The sequence below is a fragment of the Polistes dominula genome, unplaced genomic scaffold (genome assembly GCF_049000335.1).
Source record: "Polistes dominula isolate Pdom_NZ unplaced genomic scaffold, Pdom_raw_medaka contig_21, whole genome shotgun sequence".
Classification (NCBI taxonomy): Eukaryota; Metazoa; Arthropoda; class Insecta; order Hymenoptera; family Vespidae; genus Polistes; species Polistes dominula.
The window spans coordinates 837,623-860,873 of NW_028301061.1; the positions used below are offsets into that span (position 1 = coordinate 837,623).

The window sequence follows — 23,251 nt, forward strand, 5'->3', positions numbered from 1 at the left end:
TGTTTTTTTTCACATACCATTTTGATTTTTTATCATATCCCAGATTGAGAGCATGGTTTCCTTTATTTCGTTTTCATTTCGTAGCTAGCATTATTATTGTTCATTTATTTTTCCAAGTGATATTTTTTGTTCATCTACTTTTATGTTTAGGTGCTGGAATTTTTTTTTTTATATACACATTTCTTTTTTTTTTTTTTCAATCATTGCAATTGCTTATTATTATTATTATTATTATTATTAGAGTTTAGGTTAGTGACAATTTGAAATGAATTCTAACACGTTTATTGTCACGAGTAGTACTTTGATTTTTTTACCTGTGACGATTAATGTGTAAGTGGTTGATTATTGTTTGTATTTCATTTAGGATCGTTTGTTTTTAAAAGAACAATCATCATTCTTTCATGTATTCACAAATGTAGTAGTTTAAGAAGAATATTATGTGTATTGTTTGTATATTTTGGTATTAATTTATGAAAGGAACAAATATTGATGAAGTTAAAGTTAAAATAAAAATTAATAATATAATAATCATTGTGTTATAATAAAAAGCATGGCAATAACTAATTGTTACATACACAAATATATATTGTAATAATAAGCATCGTAATATGTTTAATTATGTATAGCACTGAAATATATAAATTGTTGCTTGTTTTCATTTAATTTTTATTATTATTTTATATTGTTTTTATTGTTGTTGTTGTTGTTGTATGAATAATATGTAGTTTTAGAAAAGAAGAAGAAAAAACAAAACATACATGCAGCAGCAACAAGTATATAGATTACTTCAGAGTTATATATATAAACACAGTGTGCTTAATTGTTCTAAATCTTACTGTATGTTGTTATTGTTGTTGAATAAAACATTCATATGAAATAATAATTAAATGAACAAAATAATATGAAAATGATGTTTACAGGATGACAACGAAGGTCCAGTGACCAAAAGTATTCGCCTTACGGCAGCTCTTATCCTCAGAAACCTAGTCATATACTCAACCCATGGTAGAAGGTATAAAACAAATTGGGTTCAAACATCATATACATTCCTAACCTAATATCTTTTTAATAAATATACTTAAAATGATTAATTTATTTTAGGCATCTCAGAGCATATGAACCTCATTTGGCAAGTGTTGCATTAAGTAACGTTGAATCATCAAGGACGATCGCACAAGTCTTATACGACATGAATGATCAGAGTAGCAGTAGTCATAGGTGACCTCTTGATGCTGCTGCAGGCCTCTAAAAAAAAAAAGGAAAACAAACTCATACAAACAAGAATTTAAATCAACTTCTTTTCTGAGCAGCGATCGCTCGACTTGGGTGATTAATTTTATTCTAATTCGTCTTGTTGATTGGAAGATAAATTATGCCAACAACGCCATGCGCCGCCATGCACGCACCCTGATGAAAGAAAACGCAGTGAGGTGGGGAAAGTTGTTTCTTTAAAAAGTTAAATATTACGGATTTTATTTGAAGAAACATCAATTTCGGATTGTGTCTTTTTGTGCATATTAAAGTAAACAAAAAAATATATAATAATAATATTAATAATAATAATAATAATAATAATAATATTAATAATATTAATAGTAATAATTATAATAATAAGATTAATAATATTAATATTAATAATATTAATAATAATAATAATAATAATAATAATCTAAATAAGAAACCGGAAGAAGATAAAGAAGATGAAGATGAAGAAATGAAGAAGAAATAAGAAGAATGTTCCATAAATAAAAAAAAGAGGCCTATCGACTTATTATGCAAATAATTAATTTGCCAATTTAGACCATAATTAATAAACGAACTATAATAACAAAAACAAAACAAAAATAAAATAAAACTATTAGTGTGACACGTTAAAAAAAAACACGGGACAGTATAATTGAAGTTTAAAAGCAAAGAAAACAAAACAAAACAAAAAAACAAAAATGGTGGTGGTTGATGATGGAGAGGACGGTAAGAAAAGAAAAGATAAACTCTCTTTTAAGTGATAATGAAAACGAAAAAAAAAAGATTTCAAATTTAATATTAATAATTTATTTTCTCAACACATTGATGCGAGACGAATGTTTTTTAGTAATAAACAGAGTGTACAAAAGAAAAAGAAGAAACAAAAAAAAAAATGAAAAAGATAATGCAAACAAATTGAATGAAACAAAGGAAAACAAGATAAAACAAAACAAAAATGTCGGAAGAAAAGAAACAACAACAACAAAATATATACTTTACGGACGTTAAATAGTTAATTGTAATCAATATTATTATACACAATTAATTAATTAATATTATTGTATGTTTTTTCATAAGCCACCAAGAACCTTAGAATGTATAAAAATTTATCTTTTTATCAAATATGTTTCTCTATCTCTATCTCTATCTCTCTCTTTTTCTATATCTCTCTATTTCTCTCTCTCTCTCTCTCTATCTTTACTTTAAAAATTGTTACTTTGCTTATGATTATATTACACACACTCAAACACACACATAGACACAGACACATACGCGTCATCTTGCAATTGTTAAATGATTATTAATTATTATCTCTGTCTGTCTGTCTCTCTCTCTCTCTCTCTTTCTCTTTTTCTTTTATTATTGAATAATTAATTAAAAGAGGTTAAGTTGAAATGGTTAGTAAGGGGAAAAAAAATGACAAAATTTACAGCACCACTTATAATTATGCACTACTATAGTTTTTTTTAGATCATTTAACACTTGAAATAATTTTTTGGAATTTTTTTTTTTTATGTTAAATTGTGTCCATTATTTTTCTATGTTTTTTTTTTCACACTTTGTTGCAACCTTGTCATTAGATAACAAAAAATCTTTTTTATTAACGATGTAATTATTTTTCTTTTACGTTTAAATTATTTATACGACACAATCCCCCCCCCCCCATTGTGCAAAAGTACGATTAAGTTTTTTTTTTTTAATATAGGATTTATAAAAAAAATGTTCAATACACTTTGTATGTATAAAGAAAACACAACAACAACAACAACAACACCATGTATTTTACTCCTCGTAACACATGTACAACACTAATCATATTCACACTTTGACATAAAACAACACACAACAACAACATTGTAGGGCCTAAACTATGTCGAATTATTTCTCGATTACTCATTTATAATCTTGTCAGTTCCTTTATTATCATTTTTTCTTTTCCTTTTTTTTTTTTTTTTAATGTAATACAATGATATATTTGTATTTTGTAATCTGAAGAAGGCTTGAGCAAAAGTAGTTTGTAAGATACAAAGTTCCATGCACAATTGTATATAAATGTCTAATTAACATATCTTTGATGATTTGTTTTCACTCGAAATAAATAAATAAATAAATAAATAAATAAAAAAGGAAAAGGAAAGAAAAGCAAAGTAAACAAATAAAAATAAGAAACAACAACAGTAACAAAAATTATGTGCAAAAAAGTTGTTTAACGTATAGAAACTTTAAAAAAAAAACAAAAACAAAATGGATGGATGTATAATCATTGTTCGTTAATTTAAAATTAAGAATTGAAAAGAAAGAAAGAAAGAAAGAAAGAAAAAAATAAGCGCAATGACAAAGGTTGTTTAATTTTATTATTATTATTATTATTTTTTAAATGAATTTTTTTATATAATTGATTTTTCGCGTAAATGAAATAATATATATATATATATATATATATTATTAATATTGTGTGTTTCTCAACAAACAAAACAAACACTTTGTATTATATATAATAGGATGTAAAGAGATTGAAATGCCATAAAAAGTGAACAACAACAAAAGATAAAAAAAAAACCCATTGAAATTTTTTATTGGTAAAAAAAAAGAAGAAAAAATAAATTGAATTATTATAAAAAAAAAACAAAAACACACTCGGTTCTTTGGTGCATTCAAAAATGATGTAACAATTTATGTTGAAAGAATGGTGTGTGTGCGTTGTCTTCTATTTTTTATTTTTATTTCTCGCTGTTTATTTATTTTTTTTTTTCACAAACGTTTAATCATAATTATTCGGAACACACAATTTTATTTAAGAAAACAAAAAAAAACAAACAAACAAACTTCGTAAATAGGATTTGCATTTACGTTATAATCGTTTCTCGATCGTGTTGTCCTATGACACCAGAGAGACAGTGACATTTTGCGTATTACTAAGCTAATCATATTCAAAACTTATACATATAATATAATATAAAATATATACATAAAACTGTAAATAATTATTATAATAATATAATAGTTGATAATTAATAATTATAATTAAATAATATTATTAATAATAATAATAATAATAATAATAATTAATTAATTAATTAATTAATAATACTTGTATTTCATTCATAAAATGATGTTAAGGCGTCTGTGTATAAATTTCTTGAAGAAGAAAACAAAACAAAACAAAACAAAAACAAACAAACATAAATAAGAAATAAAGAATTATTATAAGATTTAAATATGAGGAAGTAGCAGCGAAGATTTGAGGTAAAGCAAATAGAAAACAAAAAAAGAATTAGAATTATAAAAAAGAAAAAAAAAACAAAAAATATTGTACTATAAAAATAGATATATATGACAAGACGTAGAAGTTGCAAACAAAATGAAGGGATTAATGATGATGATGATGATGATGATGATGATGATAATGATGATTATGATGATGATTATAATAATGTGATGGGTGGGATGAATTTTTGTAATTACTCATTTAGATTATTCAGCAAAAAAAACTATCAGTAAAATAAATCAAATGCTGGATCTGTATTATTATTATTAAAAGATAAAAAAAAAACAAACAAAAAATCAGCTCATTAATAATAATTATAAATATTAACTATTATAATAATAATAATAATAATAATAATAATTAAATATTATTAAATAATGGACGTTTACTTGAGCCTCTATTATGTATTTTATACATAAATATAAATTTGAAAAAAAAAGAAAAAAATCTATTCAAATACTACACAAGAAAGTTGATGATTATGATGATGATGATGATGATGATCGTTTTTTTTTTTTTTTTTTTAAGGAGGATAAAAATCTTATTCAGAGGCTTCTTCTTGTTTTTTTTTTTTTTTTTTTTTTTTTTTTTAATAATTTTATTATTTGTAATTAAATTTAGTTTTTGTGGTATATATAAAATGAATAAACTGACACAATTGTGTAAAAGAATTGAAAGGTTCCATGTGTAATAAAATAAATATGAGATAATTTATGAGAGGGGGGGAAAGAAGAAGAAGAAGAAGAAAATAAAGAAAGGTATATATATATATATATATATTAAAAAAAATGAATGAATGAATGAATGAATGAATGAATGAATGAATGAATGAACGAAAAGGGAATATACAATAATATCTTCTTTGATATTCGTTCTGCCATTAATGTGTTAATAGCGTAATTAATAATTAATTATTACTGAAGCCGAATAAAAATATGGATATAGTTGGGGATGGATTTAAAAAAAGAAAAAAATGATTATCCTGATTAATCGTACTATAATTGTCAGCAGGTATATATATACTATTGCCATAATTAAAATGGCGATATTATTATTACTATTAAAAAGAAAAGAAAAGAAAAGAAAAGGAAAAACTACAACTTTAAATACAATAATTATATCTCGTATATTTTTCATGTGCTTTTGTGTTAATTTTTTAAAATTTCAAAAACAAACAAACAAAACAAAACAAAAATAATCTAAGTAAAATAATTATCTCTACTTTTTTTTCCCCCCAAAAAAATATGCGAAAAATACTGTATATATATATATATATAAAAAAAATACAAAAATGTCGATGGAAACAAAACATAAAACAAAACAAAACAAAACAAAAATGACTCTGTGGAAAGAATAAATAAGAGAAATCATTTAAGTTATTTGTTTAGTGTTTGTTTTTTTTTTTTGAAAACGTTTTGTATTTTAAAAATCAATCATGGTCTATCTACATACTTCATTTTTTTTATTATTATTATTATTATTATTTGTTCTTTTTAAAAGCGTGTATAATAAGAAAAAAAAAAAAAAAGAGAGAGAATTTAAATGATGCATTATTCTTAAAAATAGACAATAACAACCAACAACAACCAACTTTTAAAACCTCTAAATAATTGAACATAATAATTATGGCATTTTATTTAAATAATATCAGTTCAGTTTTACAATTATAAATTATATTTAAAAAGGTGGTAGTAGTCCCTCCTCCTCCTCCTCCTCCCTTCTTATAATTCTATGAACACTATGTGAATTGTTTTTTTTTTTTTTTTTATTCTTCAGTGAGTATTTCTTTTTTTTATTTTTTTTTTTTTTTTTGTATTTAAGTGACTCTTGCATCCCGTGAAGAGAATATATATTTCATTATTTTATTGTTGAAACATTGTTTATTCATGTTAATCTTAGGATTTGTGTTTAAGAAACTATGGGTGAGATTGGACGGTATTTTTTCGTTTTTCTTTTGTTGTTGTTGTTTTTAATTATTATTTTTAACTGGAATGTTTTTTTTTTTTTTTTTTTTTTAAGTTTTTAGATGTTTATTCTATAATTGTTTATTTTCTATTATTATTTAAAATTATCTGTGAATCTCTAAACCCTTTTCATTCGTACGATAGGAATTTGTTGTTTCATTTGATATTTTGTAGAATAATTATACTTTCTATATTGCTGTTTGGATTAATTAATTAATTAATTGTAATATTAGTTGCTTTATATTTTATATAAAGCGAAAGGCGTGTGTTTGTCTATTTGTTATTTATTATTAACTATTATTATTATTATTATTATAATAGTTTGATGCAAGCAGAAATGTTAACTTTTTCTTAATTTAAATTTATTAATCTTTTTATTACTTTTAATTACTTTCCTCTGATTAACAACATTATCATCATTATCATCATCATCATCACGTAAATAATTATTTTGAATTTGTTTACTTCGTGAATGATCATCTACTTTGCAATTTGTTGACGAATGATGACTTATAGTTACACATTGAATAGAAATAGATTGATTGAAATTATTTTTCGTTGTAGAATTATCTTCTAATCTATCAAGGAAAGGAACTTTCTTATTAATCATTTGATCATCGATCTTTTCATCATCATTATTCATAATTTTAGATTTCTTTCTTTTAATATGATCATCATCATCATCATCATTATTATTATTATTATTATTACTTCTTGTGCTATTATTTAAATTTAATTTAATAGACGATACTGATGTGGCAGCAACTATTTGATAATTGGACGATTGTGTAAATGTTGTTTGTAAATATAAATCATTAATAGTATCATTTTCCGATACTTTAGTCTTATTCGTCGTTGAATTGTACAAAATGGTGGCGGCAGTGTTACAATTTGGCTCATCGTTATAATTGTTGTCTTTTATTTTCGATGATTTATTAACTAACAATTTCATTTTTTCTTTTCTAATGAACGACTTTGGTTGTTTTTTATGTAAATAAGAAGAAGATACTCGTTTTAATTTGTCTGTCTTCTTATAAGATGCACTTTTTTTATGATTCATTTGGTCAAGTTCTACTTTTTCTTCTTCTTTTTCTTCTTCTTGTTTTTTTATTTGTTTACTTGGAAATTGTTGTTCTTTCGTTTCTTCTAATTTTGAACGTTGTTGTTGTTGTTCTCGTGTAACATCTTGTTTTATCAATGACGAACTTGTTGTAATTGCACGTCGTCTTTTTATACATTTACACCAATTGTTTTCTACTATTTCTTCTTCATTATTATTATTATTATTATTTATGTTGACAAGTGTTGTTTCATTTTGCGAATCATTTGTAATTCTATAAATATTTTCATAAAATACTGGCAGATTTGTTTTTCTCGATGATAATGGAGCAACAGTAGTTTCTTCTGATAATACAGTTATATTTTGTATAATATTATTTATACTTTCAATTTGTTTTTCTAAACTCTTAGTATGTTCCTTTATCTCTGATAAAACTTGAGTAAATTTAGGCTTGGAAAATGCTATTACTATAGTATCATCTTGACTATTATTATTATTATTATTATTCATTATCGTATCTAGTGATATAAAACCATCAGCATCTCTTCTAGTTTTTTCTTTCCATACATTGTTTGACAAATTGTGAACAACATGTTCATGTGATTTCATTTTGTAAGATTCATTTATATCCGTTGAATATTTATCAATTGATTTTGTAATAGTATCACTCAAATATTTGTCATTTTTATTCTTGTACACGCATTTACATTTTTTCGATTTGCACGATGGTATTATTCTTCGTTGTTGTTCAGTTTCCATTTTTCTTATGTCAGGTGACATTAGTTTTGTATCAGAATTCAATTTGTAATATTCTTGATATTCTTCAGGACGTATTGAATAATCATTTATAATCAAAGGAGGATAACATTTACAATTTTTATCCTGATATGAAACGGTAACATCATCATCATCATCACGTAATGCTTTAGTTACATTTCTAACATATAAATCTTGAATTGTATTATTCATATCATCATTTCTTACAGTACAAGGAACAATATTCTCCGACATTTCTATAAATTGTTTGCTTGCAGCAGCACATCGACGACATTTTGCAAATTGCAAACAATTCAGATTATTATTTGTAAATTTGTCAATAGAATGTTTCAATAATTGAAATGAAGAAATAATCTTCTGATCTGATGATTCATCATCAATAACACTTCTTTTAACATTCGTCGTCGTATCATCATCTTGTGGGAGATTGTTCATACAACAAGAAATAGAATAACTCTTTTTCATCAATTTTTTTGTAGGTGTTGACGCAGCAATTGGTTCCTGCTTTATAAATAATTAAAAATCATGTAATATATAATATTACAGATATTCTAATAAAATTCTGAATTTGTATTTGATATATTTGTTACCATCAAAACGTCATCAGTGAAAATCATCTTCTCAGCTAAGCCTACTTGAATCTTAACTGTTGATTCATTCCCATCATCTAAATAGCAATAATAATTGCATTATCAATATGTACTTCTCATAAGCCAATTATTGATTTCAAGAGGCCAAATTAAATATTATAATTATTTTCTGAGTAATTACAAATATACCCGATTTCGTGTATTCTTTACTCGATATTCCTGGTGATATTTCTGCTTCTAAATTGATTGCCTTAGATAATGATGATGATGATGATGGACTGCAACCACATTCCTTCACTTTTTCTTTACTCAAATATCTATCAACGAATATATATATATATATATATAGATTTATTATATATATTAAATTTTATTTCTTATATGACCACGTTTAAGTCTACGTTAAAACTATCTGGCGATGAATTGAATGATCTGTAAAGAGAGAGAAAGAAAATAAAAATAAAAATAAAAAGAAAACAAAATTAGATGATGATCCTCTATGAAACAAAAAATTAAACATCATACGAGATGATGATCAATTCATTCAATCAAATTTATATATTTTGTATGTTTATAATTATAATAATATAAATGAAGAAATAACCTGCGATGTTCTTCATCTTTCTTAGCACGATCAAATCTTTCATTAGTAACTTGTCTACGAAGTTCACTGATTTGTTTACTATACTCAGCAGCTTGAGTTTGATATTGTCTAAGTTCTAATGACTCGGCAGATCTAAAATTTTATAATTATACATTGAAAAGAATGAATTTATTAATTGATTTTTATCCAAGATCAAAAACAATTCTTACAATGTTGTTTGAAGTTCAGATATCTTTTGTTTAAGTCTCGACATTTCATTCTGCAATTCTTGATTTGTTGTTTGAACTTTGATAGATTCTTCTCTTGCTTGATCCAACAAAGCTTCTAAACGTTCAATCGTTGCACGATCTCTATCCATTTGATCTTGAATAGCACTCTGTTCGGTTCTCAATCTTACCAATTGTGTGTCATACTAAACAATCAAACAATGTTAAACATTATTCAAAAAAAAAAAATACATTTGTTAATGAAATATCTTCACCTGTGCCTTCATCATATCTTTATCTTCTAGTTGTTGCATAAGTGAATCCTTTTGTTGATCCATTTTAATACACAAATCCCTTACTGCACTCAAATCAGCCTCTGCTCTTTGCCTTTGATCCGTTTGTTGTCGTAACTGTGTTTCCATGCTTGCAACACTTTGCGTTAATTCACTTATCTAAATAAAAAAAAAAAAAAAAAAGATGAAAAATCTCAGTCTCATATCTTACAATAGTTTCATACAACTTTAACCACCTGTTGGTGATTATTTTTTTTGAACAAAATTCAGTTGTTGTGTTTTCTTTGTGTTAAGCTCAAAACTTTTCAACCCATTCTAGTGTTAGGTTTGAAACTTTTCAACAAGGTGAGTTTACACAAGAAAGTTTGTAAATTAAAAAATGTTAAAAAAGATATACCTGTGTTTCATATCCTCTAATTAAACAATCCTTATCAACTAATTGTCTTTCTAAATCTATCAAACGATCTCTAGCAGTTTGAAGTGCTCCTCTTACTTCTGCAGCTTCCGATTCTAAACTGTGATTATTGTTTTCCAATACTGTGGCTTCCAAACTTAAACTTCTGAAGTGATTTAACATCTCCGTTCTTTCATTTTCCTATTTATTAGTGATAGAATGAAATTAGATGAAACAAACAAAAATGTTTGAACGTGTTGTTTACCTTTCTGTTCAACATTTCTTCAGCACGTCGTACTTCGCTAACGTAAGTTTGCAATTGTCTCTTCAAATCATAGGATTCGGCACGGGAGGATTCCAATTCGTGTTGAAGATTTCTTACCTCGCATATGACAGCTGCAAGATCGTCCTGCAAACGACGATTCTCTTGAATTGCATTTTCACGATCATTGTTGCAAGTATCCAATTGTCTTTGACAATTTTTCACTTCAATTTGTAAAGATTTTAATTGACGTTCGTATTCTGCACTTTGATCAATGCATATTCTGTAAAAAAAAAAAAAAAAAAGAAAATAATTAATAGACGTTTAGAATACACTAATTGACAAGTCAATACACACACACATATATATATATATATATATTTATATACAGACATGACATTATTATTAAAAATTCTTGTCACGTTTTCGCGTACGATAATCACGTAATTTTTTTCGTTTCGTAACTAACCAACGTTCATGAAATAAGGACAAGGGCAATTCGGTAGATTGATTCTAATGAATGAAATACTTAATTGACTTTAATTAGGAGATATTGTCATAAATGATCATTTCTATAAAAAGATTATACGTTTGTAATAATAATATATACGTTATTTGGATTTATACACATATATATAGTGCAGTATATGTTATCTTACTTTAAATTATTAAATTACTAAAAAAAATTACTAAAATAAATTACTAAAATAAATTTCTAAAAAAACAATTATAATATTAAATTATAATTATTTAAATTATAAAAACATATATATATATATATATATATATATTTATAGTGCAATATATATTACTTTACTTTAAATTATTAAATTACTAAAAAACAAATAACTAAAAAAAATTACTAAAATAAATTACTAAAAAAACAATTATAATTTAAATTAATTATTATAATATATTACATATATTATAATATAAATATAATATATATATATATATATATATATATATATATATATATATACATTACCTTATTTTAAATTATAAAATTACTAAACAAAAAATTACTAAAAATAAATAACTAAAAAACAAATTAATACTATATATGTATATACAATATTAAATATTTAACATATATATTATATAATATATCTAATTAATTATTACAACAAAATTACTTTGCAAATTATTAATGAATTAATTCAATATAAAAAAATATATATATATTCCAAAATAAAAAAACTAAATAAAACTTCGTTTGATCAAATTCTTATTGTATTATGCGAGTCCTCCTAAAAGATACTTGCGTAATCGTAACGATGATTGCAATAAGATATATAAAAATACAAAAAAAAAAAATAAAAATGTAAAAAAGAAGGCGAGAGATTTCATCAAGAACGTTAAAAGATACTTTCTCTCGTATCGTCGTAGTCTTTCTTTCTTATTCTTGTTTTCTGTTACAAGCAAACAACCTACAGCTTCAACTTCAGCTTCCTTTACACTCACCTCGATACAGGTCCATTTTAAATCTAAAATTGTGAATTACGCATCTCGTAAGGGAACGAAAGTGAAAACTGAGAATAGTTGATCTTTCAAAACTAGTTGAAATATTTTGCACATTTACGGTCATTTTTAAATTCTAACCTGTTGATACAACTTCAAACACCACTTCTTCTTCTAACACAGAAAGAGAAACAAACAAACATATATATACATATATACATATTGAATACTTGTATTCAAAAAGAAAGTTAATAGAAGGTTCTCTTAAACCGTAAAATTAAACAAAAATAAATTAATAGATATGAATAAATAAATAGAAAGAAGAAGAAGAAAAACAAACAAAAACAAAAATAAGACATATCATATGGGGAAAGTATGGAACGTTATGAAAATATCACTTTCCTGATACCTATATATCCGGTAATTAATATAAATGTCTCCCTAACATGTTTTATCATAAGTTCAATGACCACCATAATAAAAAAAAAAATCAATTAAAAAATTCCATTTTTCTTTTATATCATTACATAATTTAATCATAACAATTATTAATAAATATTAAACCACCACCGAAATCAAGTAAAAACTTGAAAGTATATCATTTTTTCATTTTACTTTTTAGATTGAACATTAACAAAGTTATAAAGAAATGAGACTGCATTTCTTAGGATTTAAAATGAACGACTATGTAAGTAAGTAAGAAAGAAAGAAAGAAAGAAAGAAAAATCAGTTTTAGAGGTTCTTTCCTCTTTCAAGTTCACGTTCAGAGTTTTCAAACGCGAGACGAGTGGATTGCATGATGAATTTAAATGAGTCTCTTTGAAAGATCTACCAAAGATTATTCCCCCTACCTCACCCTCCTCCTCTCCCCCTTTTTTTTTAAATTTAACTTTTGTACAATACGCGTATGGTGTTTTAAAATAACAAAATTAAATTTGTTCAAGAATGTGAAACATTATAATATAATTCTTAAAATAACATTTGATATAATGATAAATGAATAATCCAAAGATAGAAGATAAATAATGATAATGATAATGATAATGATGATGATGATGATGGTAGAGCAAGGATAAAAGATAAAAGACAACATAAAGAATGAAAGTTATTAGAAGAGAAGAAGAAGAAGATTGTATCGTCCCGTTAGTTTCTGTCCTTGAGAGGAAACGTATAAAAATATACTTTCATTCTCGTTCGATACCAAAGACTATTTCTTTGAAACTGTAGTATAGTATATACAGTATTGAAGAAACCTATATCACATAAAACCAACACCCAATTAATTACTATCAATCTAACAAAACTGAATTTACAAAAATGTATGTATAAACCTTTTTGTTTTTTTTAGAAAATGATACAACAACAATTTAGATCATCTAACAAAGCAACAAATCAATTGAATGGTTGGTAACTGTTCACCAAAGAACGGAGGAGGAGGAGGAGGAGGAGGAGGAGGAGGAGGAGGAGGAGGAGGAGAGTGCATCAACCTGATACATCATCATCATCATCATCATGTTCCTTATTTTTTATTATTTCAGATAAGAATCAGGAATGCTTTTTTTTGTGAAGATGATCCACGTGCAGTGTGATCTTTCTATCTCTTTCTATCTCTCTCTGTCTCCTGATTTAATGTCAAAATCATCAAGGAAAGAAAAAAGGGTAACCCTTCAAAAATCTTTCATTTCTTCTTACATCAGCGTACCGTTATAAGCAAAGGGCATTGCACGGTTCCACGAAACGGTCCCCACTTGACGCGTGTTCTAGGGCTAAGAAGAAGCTGCATAAGAAAGAACCGTTTTAATCTTCTAACATAGGAACGACAAGGTGTTTGTTGCTGATGAAGTGGGAGGGAGGGAGGGAGGGAGGAAGAAAAGAAGAAAAGAACAAGTCAAAGAATTTCTCATGTAATTTCATCCTCTAAATCCCGTAACCGTTACAATCGTCTACGAATTCCTATCGAACGAGGTATTGCGTCAATGTTAAGTAATAAAAAATAAATAAATAACGAAAGCATCATCCTAAAAGTTATGCTCTAAGAAGTCTCAAGGCTATTTATAATCGAAAACATTCAACCCAAGTTTGTTACCTTTTACGATTCGTAAGAAATGATTTCTTATAGGGAATACCTATGTTGTGTAATCATTCTTTATGGTATTCGTAATGTGTAATATTAGTTACGAGATATCAAAATGATGATTTCATAGTATTTCTTTTTTTTTTTTTTCTTTCTGATCATATTATACCCTCCGCCATTTGTAATTTTGTTTCATCCCAGTTGCATTTGTAATTTTCATTATAATCAGATTTAATAATTATTGATAAATGTTTTTCATTAGATTATGCATTAATTTAAGTTGATAAAATTGTAATAAACTCATTAATTAATTAATTAATTCATTCATTCATTCATTCATTCATTTATTGTCACGTTAAGGATAATGTGAAAGTGCAATAGGGATTAACAATGAAGGTGTTTAGAGAATGCGGATTCTGATTCAGAATACATTCCATTCTAAAACGAGTGGTGGTTTTTCCAGTTTAGCAAATGCAAAACATTGCAAACGAGATGTATCACGAAGAGAATTTTGTATTTTATAAGAAAAAGAAGAGAAATGATTGACCACCACCACCACCACTACCACCATTACCATCATCCTCTGACACAAACCAAATTGGATGTGATTTGATTTGATTTCTTGTTTCCAAAGTAACGAACGAGTTAGGTAACTGTGCAATGGCTAAAGAAGAAATACACGCAGAGCAAACGAATATCACGGAATCCCACGTTCAGTTTCAGTCTGAACTCGGTCTCCGTGCCGGCAAGAACCCCCTTAAAACTTTCTTTACTTTTTAAAATCATTGGCATCATTATATCCTCTCATCGTCATCTGAAATTTTTGGTTGTTGAAATGATCTGCTATATCATTTGAAGATTAATCAATTCATTTCATTGTAAAGTTGAATTATTTAAATAATATCTTTTTTTTTTCTTCTTTTGTAATTTGTGTTTTAAATGTGTGATGTGAAATAAATTTAATTAAAGATCCAAAAAAAAAACAAAGAAATATATAATTTGTTCATTTGATTCACGTGGGATCGATTATACTACGTAAGTTAATATAATATTTAATTTAAATTTAAAAAAAAATAATTTGTTGGTTGTATGAATTATAAAATAGTTTTAATTACTTTCTAGTTTTTTTTTGTTCTTTTCATTTAATTATCTACAACTATAGTTAGATTATAATCTTATCAAGAGTTTGTATTTGAAATGTGTGATGTGAAGAAAATTATTAGAAATAAATTTAATTAAAGATCCAAACAAAAAACAAAAATATATATAATTTGTTCATTTGATTCACGTGGGATCGATTATACTACGTAAGTTAAAATAATATTTAATTTAGATTTAAAAAAAAAAAAATAGTTTATTGGTTGTACAAATTATGAAATAGTTTTAATTACTTTCTAGTTTTTTTTCGTTTTCTTTTTGTTCTTTCTTTTCATTTAATTATCTACAACTATAATTAGATTATAATCTCATCAAGAGAGGGGAAAGAATATGTTGTCTCTTTATATAATCATATATGTGTATTAAAAAAAATAAAAATTAAAAAACTAAAATGAATGAATGAATGAATGAATGAATAAAGTCATGTCTAGTTTTGCAATAATAATATAAATAATAAAAACCGTTGTGTTTATATTTGTAATTAATAATTTCGTACCTATACTGAATGTATTCCGCACATGGTAAAAAACAATAAGGACACAGGATGCAACAAGGATCCATAATTGTAATTATTATTATTATTATTTTTTTTTTTCCTTATCGATTAACACTACTTGAAATCTTCTTCTTCTTCATCATCATCATTGATCGTATATTTTAATTGAACATGTTGTTTTTCTTTATGTCTCTCTTTTTTTCTTTTAGGGGTTTTCAATTCGCACACGATGTTACGCGCGCATACGATTTAATTTAAATATCATATTTTTTTGAATAGCCGACATTTAAAAAAAAAAAGCAAAAAAAAAAAAAAAAGTACACTCCCGTTTCCATGGGAATGTGTATTATCTTCTATTATTATTATTATTATTATTATTTTTATGATGATGATGATGATGATGATGATGATAAATAATTGAAGTTTATATTTAATAGATAATATTTAATGAAATTATAAACAAAATAGTAGTTTTTTATCGTAACATCTTTTACGATTTAAAATACAACCACAAATGTGAAAGTTGTGATGTAAGGATTTGAAGCGTTTCAAACTTGAACGGTTAACAACCAATTAGATGATTGTGTAATAATGATGATTTATTAATAGTCTCCCCTTTCCCCCAAATATTTTACACTAACATTTTTACGATTCTTATCTTTCTCATAGAAACATTCATTGACAATTAAATTAATAAAAAAAAAAAAAAAAAAATTAAAACAAAGATATCATCAATTTTTTACTAAACAAACAAACAAATAAACAAAAAAGAACATGGACACAACAAAATGTATTTAAAATAAATAAATGACAAATAAAATGAAGAAGATTAAATATTGTATAGAAAAAAAAAAAAGAAAAAAAATGGGGAAAGTACATTTTGATTAGGTATTTTGAAAAAAAGATTTCGTACGTGTTATATATATATATATATATGTCCATGACATAAAAAGCATTTCAAACGAAGAAACGAAATGTTATTCACATTCTGTAAGCATATTTCTTTATTTGTGCTTTGCTTACGAAGGACAATGCCATTGCCATAGTGAATTAGTGAAAGTAGAATCATTTGATTTTATTTTGACTATTTAATTTTACATTTACTACCCCCCCCACCTCCCCCACAATAATCCCCCAATCAAATTTGACCAATAATTCAAAACATTTTCCTATTGATTGTTTTTGTTTTTTTTTTTTTTTTTTTTTTTTTAGGACGATGACAAATCTCTTGAAGAATATTATTTTATTATGCATCACAATAACAAATATCAAAGGAGTGATAATACCACCACCATGGGCAGATCCATTGAGCAATCCCTGTGCCTTACAACCACGTGGATGGCAATTATTATATTGGCCACCTGATGGGAAATGTTATAAAATCTTTCAAGTTAATATCAATAATCTGTTGTAAATCTTGATAAAAAAAGAAAATGTTGAACTAAATTGATAAGAAAATATGGGTTCATTAGATTGGAGCACCCTGTCCTGAGACAATGGAATTGGGTCCAGCTGCAGGTGGTTCTGGAACGATAGCAGAATGCAGATGTCCACCAGGGACAGCACAATCTCCAAGAGATGCACTTTGTTATCCGATATTTACAAGGTCGTCTTGTCCGAGAGGACAATACTTTGCACCGGTTCCAGAAACCCATGCTAAAACTAGGTCAGTGTAATCTGATGATTCTAATGAAGGATAACTTGTATTTCATTTTTTATGATTGATAATCCATATTGATTGTCTTTATTTTAAATCTGTTTAATAGTCTCAATTCAAAACGACGTTGGGGTATCTGTCGAGAACCAGAAACTTGTTCGAGAATTGGGGATGTTTATTGGCCAAGAGACAACAAGTGTTATCCTAAACTGACCAAAGGACCTTGTCCACGAGGTGAACTTTTAATTTTAGGAGAAGACGGATTAGCTAAGTGTTCCTGTTCGATGACAGGTGAATTGGGAAGATATTATTGGCCTGGTAGTGTTGGTGGGTGTCATGAACATTACACGAAAGGTCCATGTACTGAACCAGGAGAATTATTTCTACCTGGTGGTGTATGTGGTTGTCATCCTAAATTACCACACTATCACGAATCAACTGGAATGTGTTATCAATTAGGTAAATTGATTGATTATATGGACAATAATAATCTATTAATTGAATGTAATTATATTTGATTGGGTTGTTTAATTTTAGGAAGTATTGGACCATGTCCAAAAGGTCATCAGTTTGTTGTTGATGCAATGGATACTCATCATCAAGAGGATAATGTGATTCGTGCCAAATGTAAATGTAAAAGCAATCATATACTCTATCAGGATGGATTATGTTACAGACTGTATACAAAAGGTCCTTGTGAAAATGGTTACATGATAACTAACACATCAACTTGTGTACCAATACCATGTAGAAGAAGAAGATTATATTTTCCTGAAGAAAATACTTGTTATAAGATTGGTACTAAAGGACCATGTCCAAACGGACAAGTTGTATCCTATGATTACACCGTACGACCTTCAATCGATGGTATAAGTTACAATGGATTGTGTGGTTGTACCAATGATTTCAAAAATACTGACAAGTGTTCGACAAACGATGATGATGATAATAATAATAATAATAATAGTTGCGAAAATATACCAGGAATGGTATTAATTAATACAAAATGTTACAAATTGTACACTCAAGGACCATGTACGGCAGGAGAATGGTTGGTTGCACGGAGGATTCCGAAAAACGAGTTGTGGGTTAATGAGTCACAGTCTAAAGCCATTTGCGAATGCCGTCCGGGTTATAAAAGAATTACGGAAAATTTAGATGCGAGTGAAATTGAAAGTAGCAATGTGGTGTCATCAGGTGAATGTCAACCACCAACTGTAACGTTAGCTAGACTTTTAAATAGTAAACATCAAAATGATCAATCTTTAAATATTTGACATATTAATTATTACATGAAACAATCTCAGGCTCAAATTGTATAAAAAAAAAATGAACGAAGAAACGTCGTTTAACAATATTTAATAATGTAAATAGTAATCTGTGTGCAATGTCTATAAATAAGACTATTTAATATTTTTTAAGTTCTTGTATAGTTTTATTTATTAAATATCAATATGTACTTTTTTTAATTATATTGTATATATATATAATTTAATGTATTATATTATTACGGATTATGGCTTAATTCTTTAAACTGTGTGCCATAATTTGCAATGATTTGTATTAATATGAAAAATATTTCATGTACTCACTCATTTTTATGTCGTAAATCTCGCATTTGTTGTTCCATGCTACTAGCTTGTTGCTCCTTGTGTATTAATTCTCTTTCCAATGCGACAATTTTTTCAGTCTTCTCATCTAACACTATCTAATAAGAAAAAACAAAAACAATATAATTGTAATAGTATTTTTGAATTAATATTACAATAATATAATTAGATATAAATGATACTAACCAATAATTGATCTTTTTCTCGATCCAAATGCGCCATATTTGTATGAAGATTATTGATCTCTTGTTTCAATTCCTTCACTTGATTGTCAAGCTGTAAATGTTGTTGTTCCATATTTCTATTACGATCCATAGCTTTATTTAATTCCGTTTCAGATTGTGTTAATTGACCCTGTATATCTCCTAAAGCTTGATCCGTTTGATCCTGCAATGCCCTGAATAATAAATACTTTATTTTAATTTATTTTTTTCTTTTAAACAAAATGTAATATCATTTAAAAAAAAAAAATACGTATCACTTGTCAATGTCATTTATTACAAACAAAGGAAATATATATCAACGTTATATACCTAAGTTGAAAAAATTGTGTACGTTGAACGGTTAATTCTTGTTTGGTTCTTCTCAATTCTTCTTGTAAGTCTTCCAATTGATCATCGTAATCATTTACAGTTCCTCTTTGTGTTCCCTAGATTAGAAAATAATTATTTATTAATATAATTTGTTTATTTTAAAAGTATACTTGTTGATATAATCAAATTAGAATACCTTGAGTCTTTCATATAACGCATCGCGTTCTTCTATCAAACGTTGAACATCTGCTCTTGCTGTATCCCTTTCACGACTTAAAGAATCTAACATTACCTGTAAAAAAAATATATTTCAAATATCATCAAATATTTCCAATGTGGAATAATATTTCTAATATTCAAGTTATTTTTCTACTTACTTTTGTATTTTCTGTACCAATGTCATGCGACAACGTGGAAGATGGATGCTGCATGCTGGTACCAACTGCACCAGATGCACAAGACAAGCAAGATCTTTTTGATTGACTTTTACAAACTTCCAATTGCGTTTCCAATTCTTTCTTTTCGTGATACAAATCATTTTTCTCCTTTTGCAATTCAAAGATTATTTTTTCCTTTTCATTTAATTGACATCTTAATTCGTACGATCTCGTCCACAATTCGACCTATATTTTTTTTTTTTTTTTTTTTTTAAACAAATTAAAAGTTTATTTAAATATTTATTTAATGTTAATATAAATAAATAAATGAAAGAAAATTAATCTTACATTTTCTTTATTAGAACTTTCATCTTTCTGATGCTTCAAACAATTGCATTCATTTCTGAAGTAATCTCGTTCGTTTTCTAATTGTTTTATATTTTGTTGTAACTATATAAAATTTATATATATATATATTTTTTTTTAATAATTAACAAATAAAATATAATAAATAAATGAAATAAATTATTTCTACATACATTATCTATTTGTAAATCTTTTTCAATAATTAATTTTCGTAAGTTTTCAGATGTCCTATCATTTTCTTGAGATGATGACGACGAATATTCCCCCCTATCATCTGCATCTATGAAAATAAAATAATTTCAATCGAAGCTTCTTTATAGTATGATTAAACAACAGGTGTAAACAAATATAAATTACCTGTTCTACTTGCCATACTTTTCTTTCCTCTATTTTGATCATTTTTTTCACCTTTTTCTCTTAACTGTTTCAAATCATTTTCATTAGCACCATCCACAACTTTACTTGAAGAACCTAATTGTTCTCTCAATGCTTTATTTGTATATTGCAATTGTATAATATCTTGTTTCTGAGATTCACTCTCTTTCGATAATCTTTCTATTTCATCGTTTAAACTTTTTTCTATAATAATAATAAGAATAATAATATTAACAATTTAAATTAAATATTGTTATACAAACTGTTATCATCAAAATCTTAAAGGACATACCTATTATTGTTAATTGATTAATTTTATTAGTAATTCTTTTCTTTTCTTCTAACGTAGATTCTAAAGTACGTTGAACATTTCGTTTTTCAAGTTTACTCGCTTCAAGATCTGCTGTTAATTCTTGAACTTCTCTACGTTTCATTGCTAATTCTGTTTCTAAAGTGTGAACTTGTTCCATTACATCTTCCAATTTTTCTTGAAGTCTATAAACTCTTCTGTTATTTTCTTTAACTGCAGAATTGCAATCAGCTTCAACAGCTAATGCAATGTGATCTATGTCCCTTAATTCTTTTTCTAATTCTTCATTTCGTTCAGCAAGTTTCATTGCTTGGGACATAACTTCGTGTTGTTTATTTACAGCTTCTGATAAATTTCATAAATGCAATAATCATTTCAAAGGTCTCTCTATAAAAAATTGTGTGTGTGTGTGTGTGTGTGTGTGCGACAATTATTTTGAATTTTCAAAATTACATTCTCACCTTTTAACTGTTGTTCTAATTCTTGTTTACTTTGTAAAATAGTCTTTAAATCAATATTTTCATCGACATCATTAGATGCAACGTGCATTTTATCAACTTGTTTACAAAGACAATCCTTAACAACAGCACTGTATGGTCGACCACCCTCTAATAATTTTTTCAGTCTCATTATCTCTTTTTCTTTTGTTGTTAACTGCAATTAATATTATATTTCAATTGATCGATTAAACGTAATATACAAAAAAAAAAAAATCATTTAGTTAACACAAACTTTGATATGTTTTACATACCTGATTTTTGTAAAGTATATACATTATCAGTTTGTAATGAAAGTTCTCCTTTAAGTTTTGTAACCTCGTGACTTAGACAGCTCATTCTATGATCTGCCATACTTAGTAAATCTAATATTTTTGGTTCAACTGAATGAGAACTGGGTAAGGAACTGTGAGTACTTCCTGTATTAGGTAATGGCTCAGCTTCTATAACTGGTCTTCTTAGTGGATAACAAGGACGTTTTTTACTACCTAGAAAAATGTATTTAATATAAATTTAAGAAAAAACTAAACAAAATACTACATTAGAATAATATGTAATAAATTTCTTACCTATTCCTACATTGCTTATAATCGGTTTCAAACATTTCCCTTGGAGATCCAATATCTTCTTTGACTTTTTTAGCTGATTCAATTTCAAGATCTTTAATCTTTTGTAAATTTCTGGAAGAAGCTAATTGCAAATCGTTACATTCGCATTCCAATTTGTACACCTGTTTCTTCAAATCCTTGATTTGTTTTTGATAAGTTTCTTCTGTTTCTATCAGATCCAAATGAAGTTGATTACATTCCTGAACTAATCTTGCATTGTCACATTTATATGGATCAATTATTAATTGCAATTGATTACATGCCTGTACAGAATTTAAGAAAGAAAGAAAATAATAATCAATTAATAATCTTTCAATTTTAATAATAATAATAATAATAATAATAATAATAATAATAATAATAGGATAATTTTGAGAATGTGAAATTGATTTTGACATTTGTAACTAACTTTGATTGAGATGAAATATTTCCTTATCTATCAATTGTTTGATAAACTTCAGTAAACTTCTTATAATTTGTCAAAAGTGATATGTTTTGTAAAAAGAACAAATTTTAATTGACACATTTAATAATAATATTATACATTTATTGTACGTACTTCGATGTTATCTTGTGCAACAGTTTTAAAATGTTTTAAACTTTCTGTAGTTTGAATAAGATCAGCCAACAATCGTTCAATTAATGGAAGAGCATCCAAAGATAATGCTTGTTGATAACCAAGACTATCTAAACGTTTTCTAACTGTTCTATATCTAGCTGCTATATTATAATCTTCGTCGGAACTCATTTTAAAAAATAATTTACGAATGTAACTTATTATATTATTCATTGATTCTTATTTGTTTTCATATTATTAACAATATTATTATCATCTCTATTAAAAACAGAGATTGATTGATTGATTGATTGATTAATTGATTAATTATTCAAATTTTATTTTACATATATGATATTATTTTGAGGTTAGAAATAAATTGACATTTGTTATAAGTTTGGTTATTCTAACCATTATGAAATAGTAATTAATAAAATTACACAAAATACACTTTAAATAATTATATTCACATTAACACTATTATATTAATTTAATATGATATAAATAAAA

The 23,251-nt window shown here is 26.1% G+C and overlaps 4 protein-coding genes across 15 annotated transcripts in view; 2 read left to right on the forward strand and 2 right to left on the reverse strand.

Moving 5' to 3' along the window:
• Bap170 (Brahma associated protein 170kD) overlaps window positions 1-1,268 on the forward strand; it is a 28,624-nt gene extending 27,356 nt beyond the window's left edge. For all 7 annotated transcript variants that reach the window (XM_089176014.1, XM_089176015.1, XM_089176017.1 and 4 more), the window contains 2 exons: window positions 921-1,012; window positions 1,102-1,268. In XM_089176014.1, coding sequence (XP_089032140.1) covers window positions 921-1,012; window positions 1,102-1,222 — 213 coding nt within the window. In that variant the 3' untranslated portion in view covers window positions 1,223-1,268. The remainder of the gene's footprint in view (window positions 1-920; window positions 1,013-1,101) is intronic.
• A 2,783-nt stretch (window positions 1,269-4,051) lies between these two features.
• LOC149031382 (uncharacterized) lies at window positions 4,052-9,273 on the reverse strand. The gene is made up of 3 exons (XM_089176023.1): window positions 9,094-9,273; window positions 8,905-8,981; window positions 4,052-8,818 (listed from the first exon to the last, which is right to left on the reverse strand). Exons 2-3 carry the CDS (start codon window positions 8,929-8,931, stop codon window positions 6,818-6,820), a joined length of 2,028 nt encoding a protein of 675 aa, XP_089032149.1. The 5' UTR covers window positions 8,932-8,981; window positions 9,094-9,273; the 3' UTR covers window positions 4,052-6,817.
• On the reverse strand, window positions 9,194-23,117 carry LOC107069218 (Centrosomal protein 135kDa). The gene is given in 20 exon segments (XM_089176039.1): window positions 9,194-9,336; window positions 9,509-9,640; window positions 9,718-9,920; window positions 9,990-10,166; window positions 10,405-10,602; window positions 10,667-10,946; window positions 19,102-19,217; window positions 19,306-19,516; window positions 19,653-19,768; window positions 19,849-19,944; window positions 20,030-20,275; window positions 20,378-20,479; window positions 20,569-20,675; window positions 20,753-20,974; window positions 21,063-21,425; window positions 21,542-21,738; window positions 21,837-22,065; window positions 22,147-22,216; window positions 22,218-22,448; window positions 22,745-23,117. Coding segments are annotated over 20 exon segments (3,582 nt in total). The 5' UTR covers window positions 22,976-23,117; the 3' UTR covers window positions 9,194-9,281.
• Window positions 11,819-19,119, forward strand: LOC107069276 (uncharacterized). 6 transcript variants are annotated; one of them, XM_089176035.1, is made up of 8 exons: window positions 11,819-12,544; window positions 12,747-12,812; window positions 13,473-13,783; window positions 13,889-15,233; window positions 17,065-17,242; window positions 17,325-17,518; window positions 17,619-17,968; window positions 18,047-19,119. In XM_089176035.1, exons 5-8 carry the CDS (start codon window positions 17,069-17,071, stop codon window positions 18,784-18,786), a joined length of 1,458 nt encoding a protein of 485 aa, XP_089032161.1. In that variant the 5' UTR covers window positions 11,819-12,544; window positions 12,747-12,812; window positions 13,473-13,783; window positions 13,889-15,233; window positions 17,065-17,068; the 3' UTR covers window positions 18,787-19,119. The 6 variants fall into 6 exon arrangements, with proteins under 6 accessions (XP_089032161.1, XP_089032159.1, XP_089032158.1 ...); XM_089176033.1 differs by having other exon boundaries at window positions 12,747-12,816; window positions 13,473-15,233; XM_089176032.1 differs by having other exon boundaries at window positions 13,473-15,233.
• Window positions 23,118-23,251: the final 134 nt, after the last annotated feature.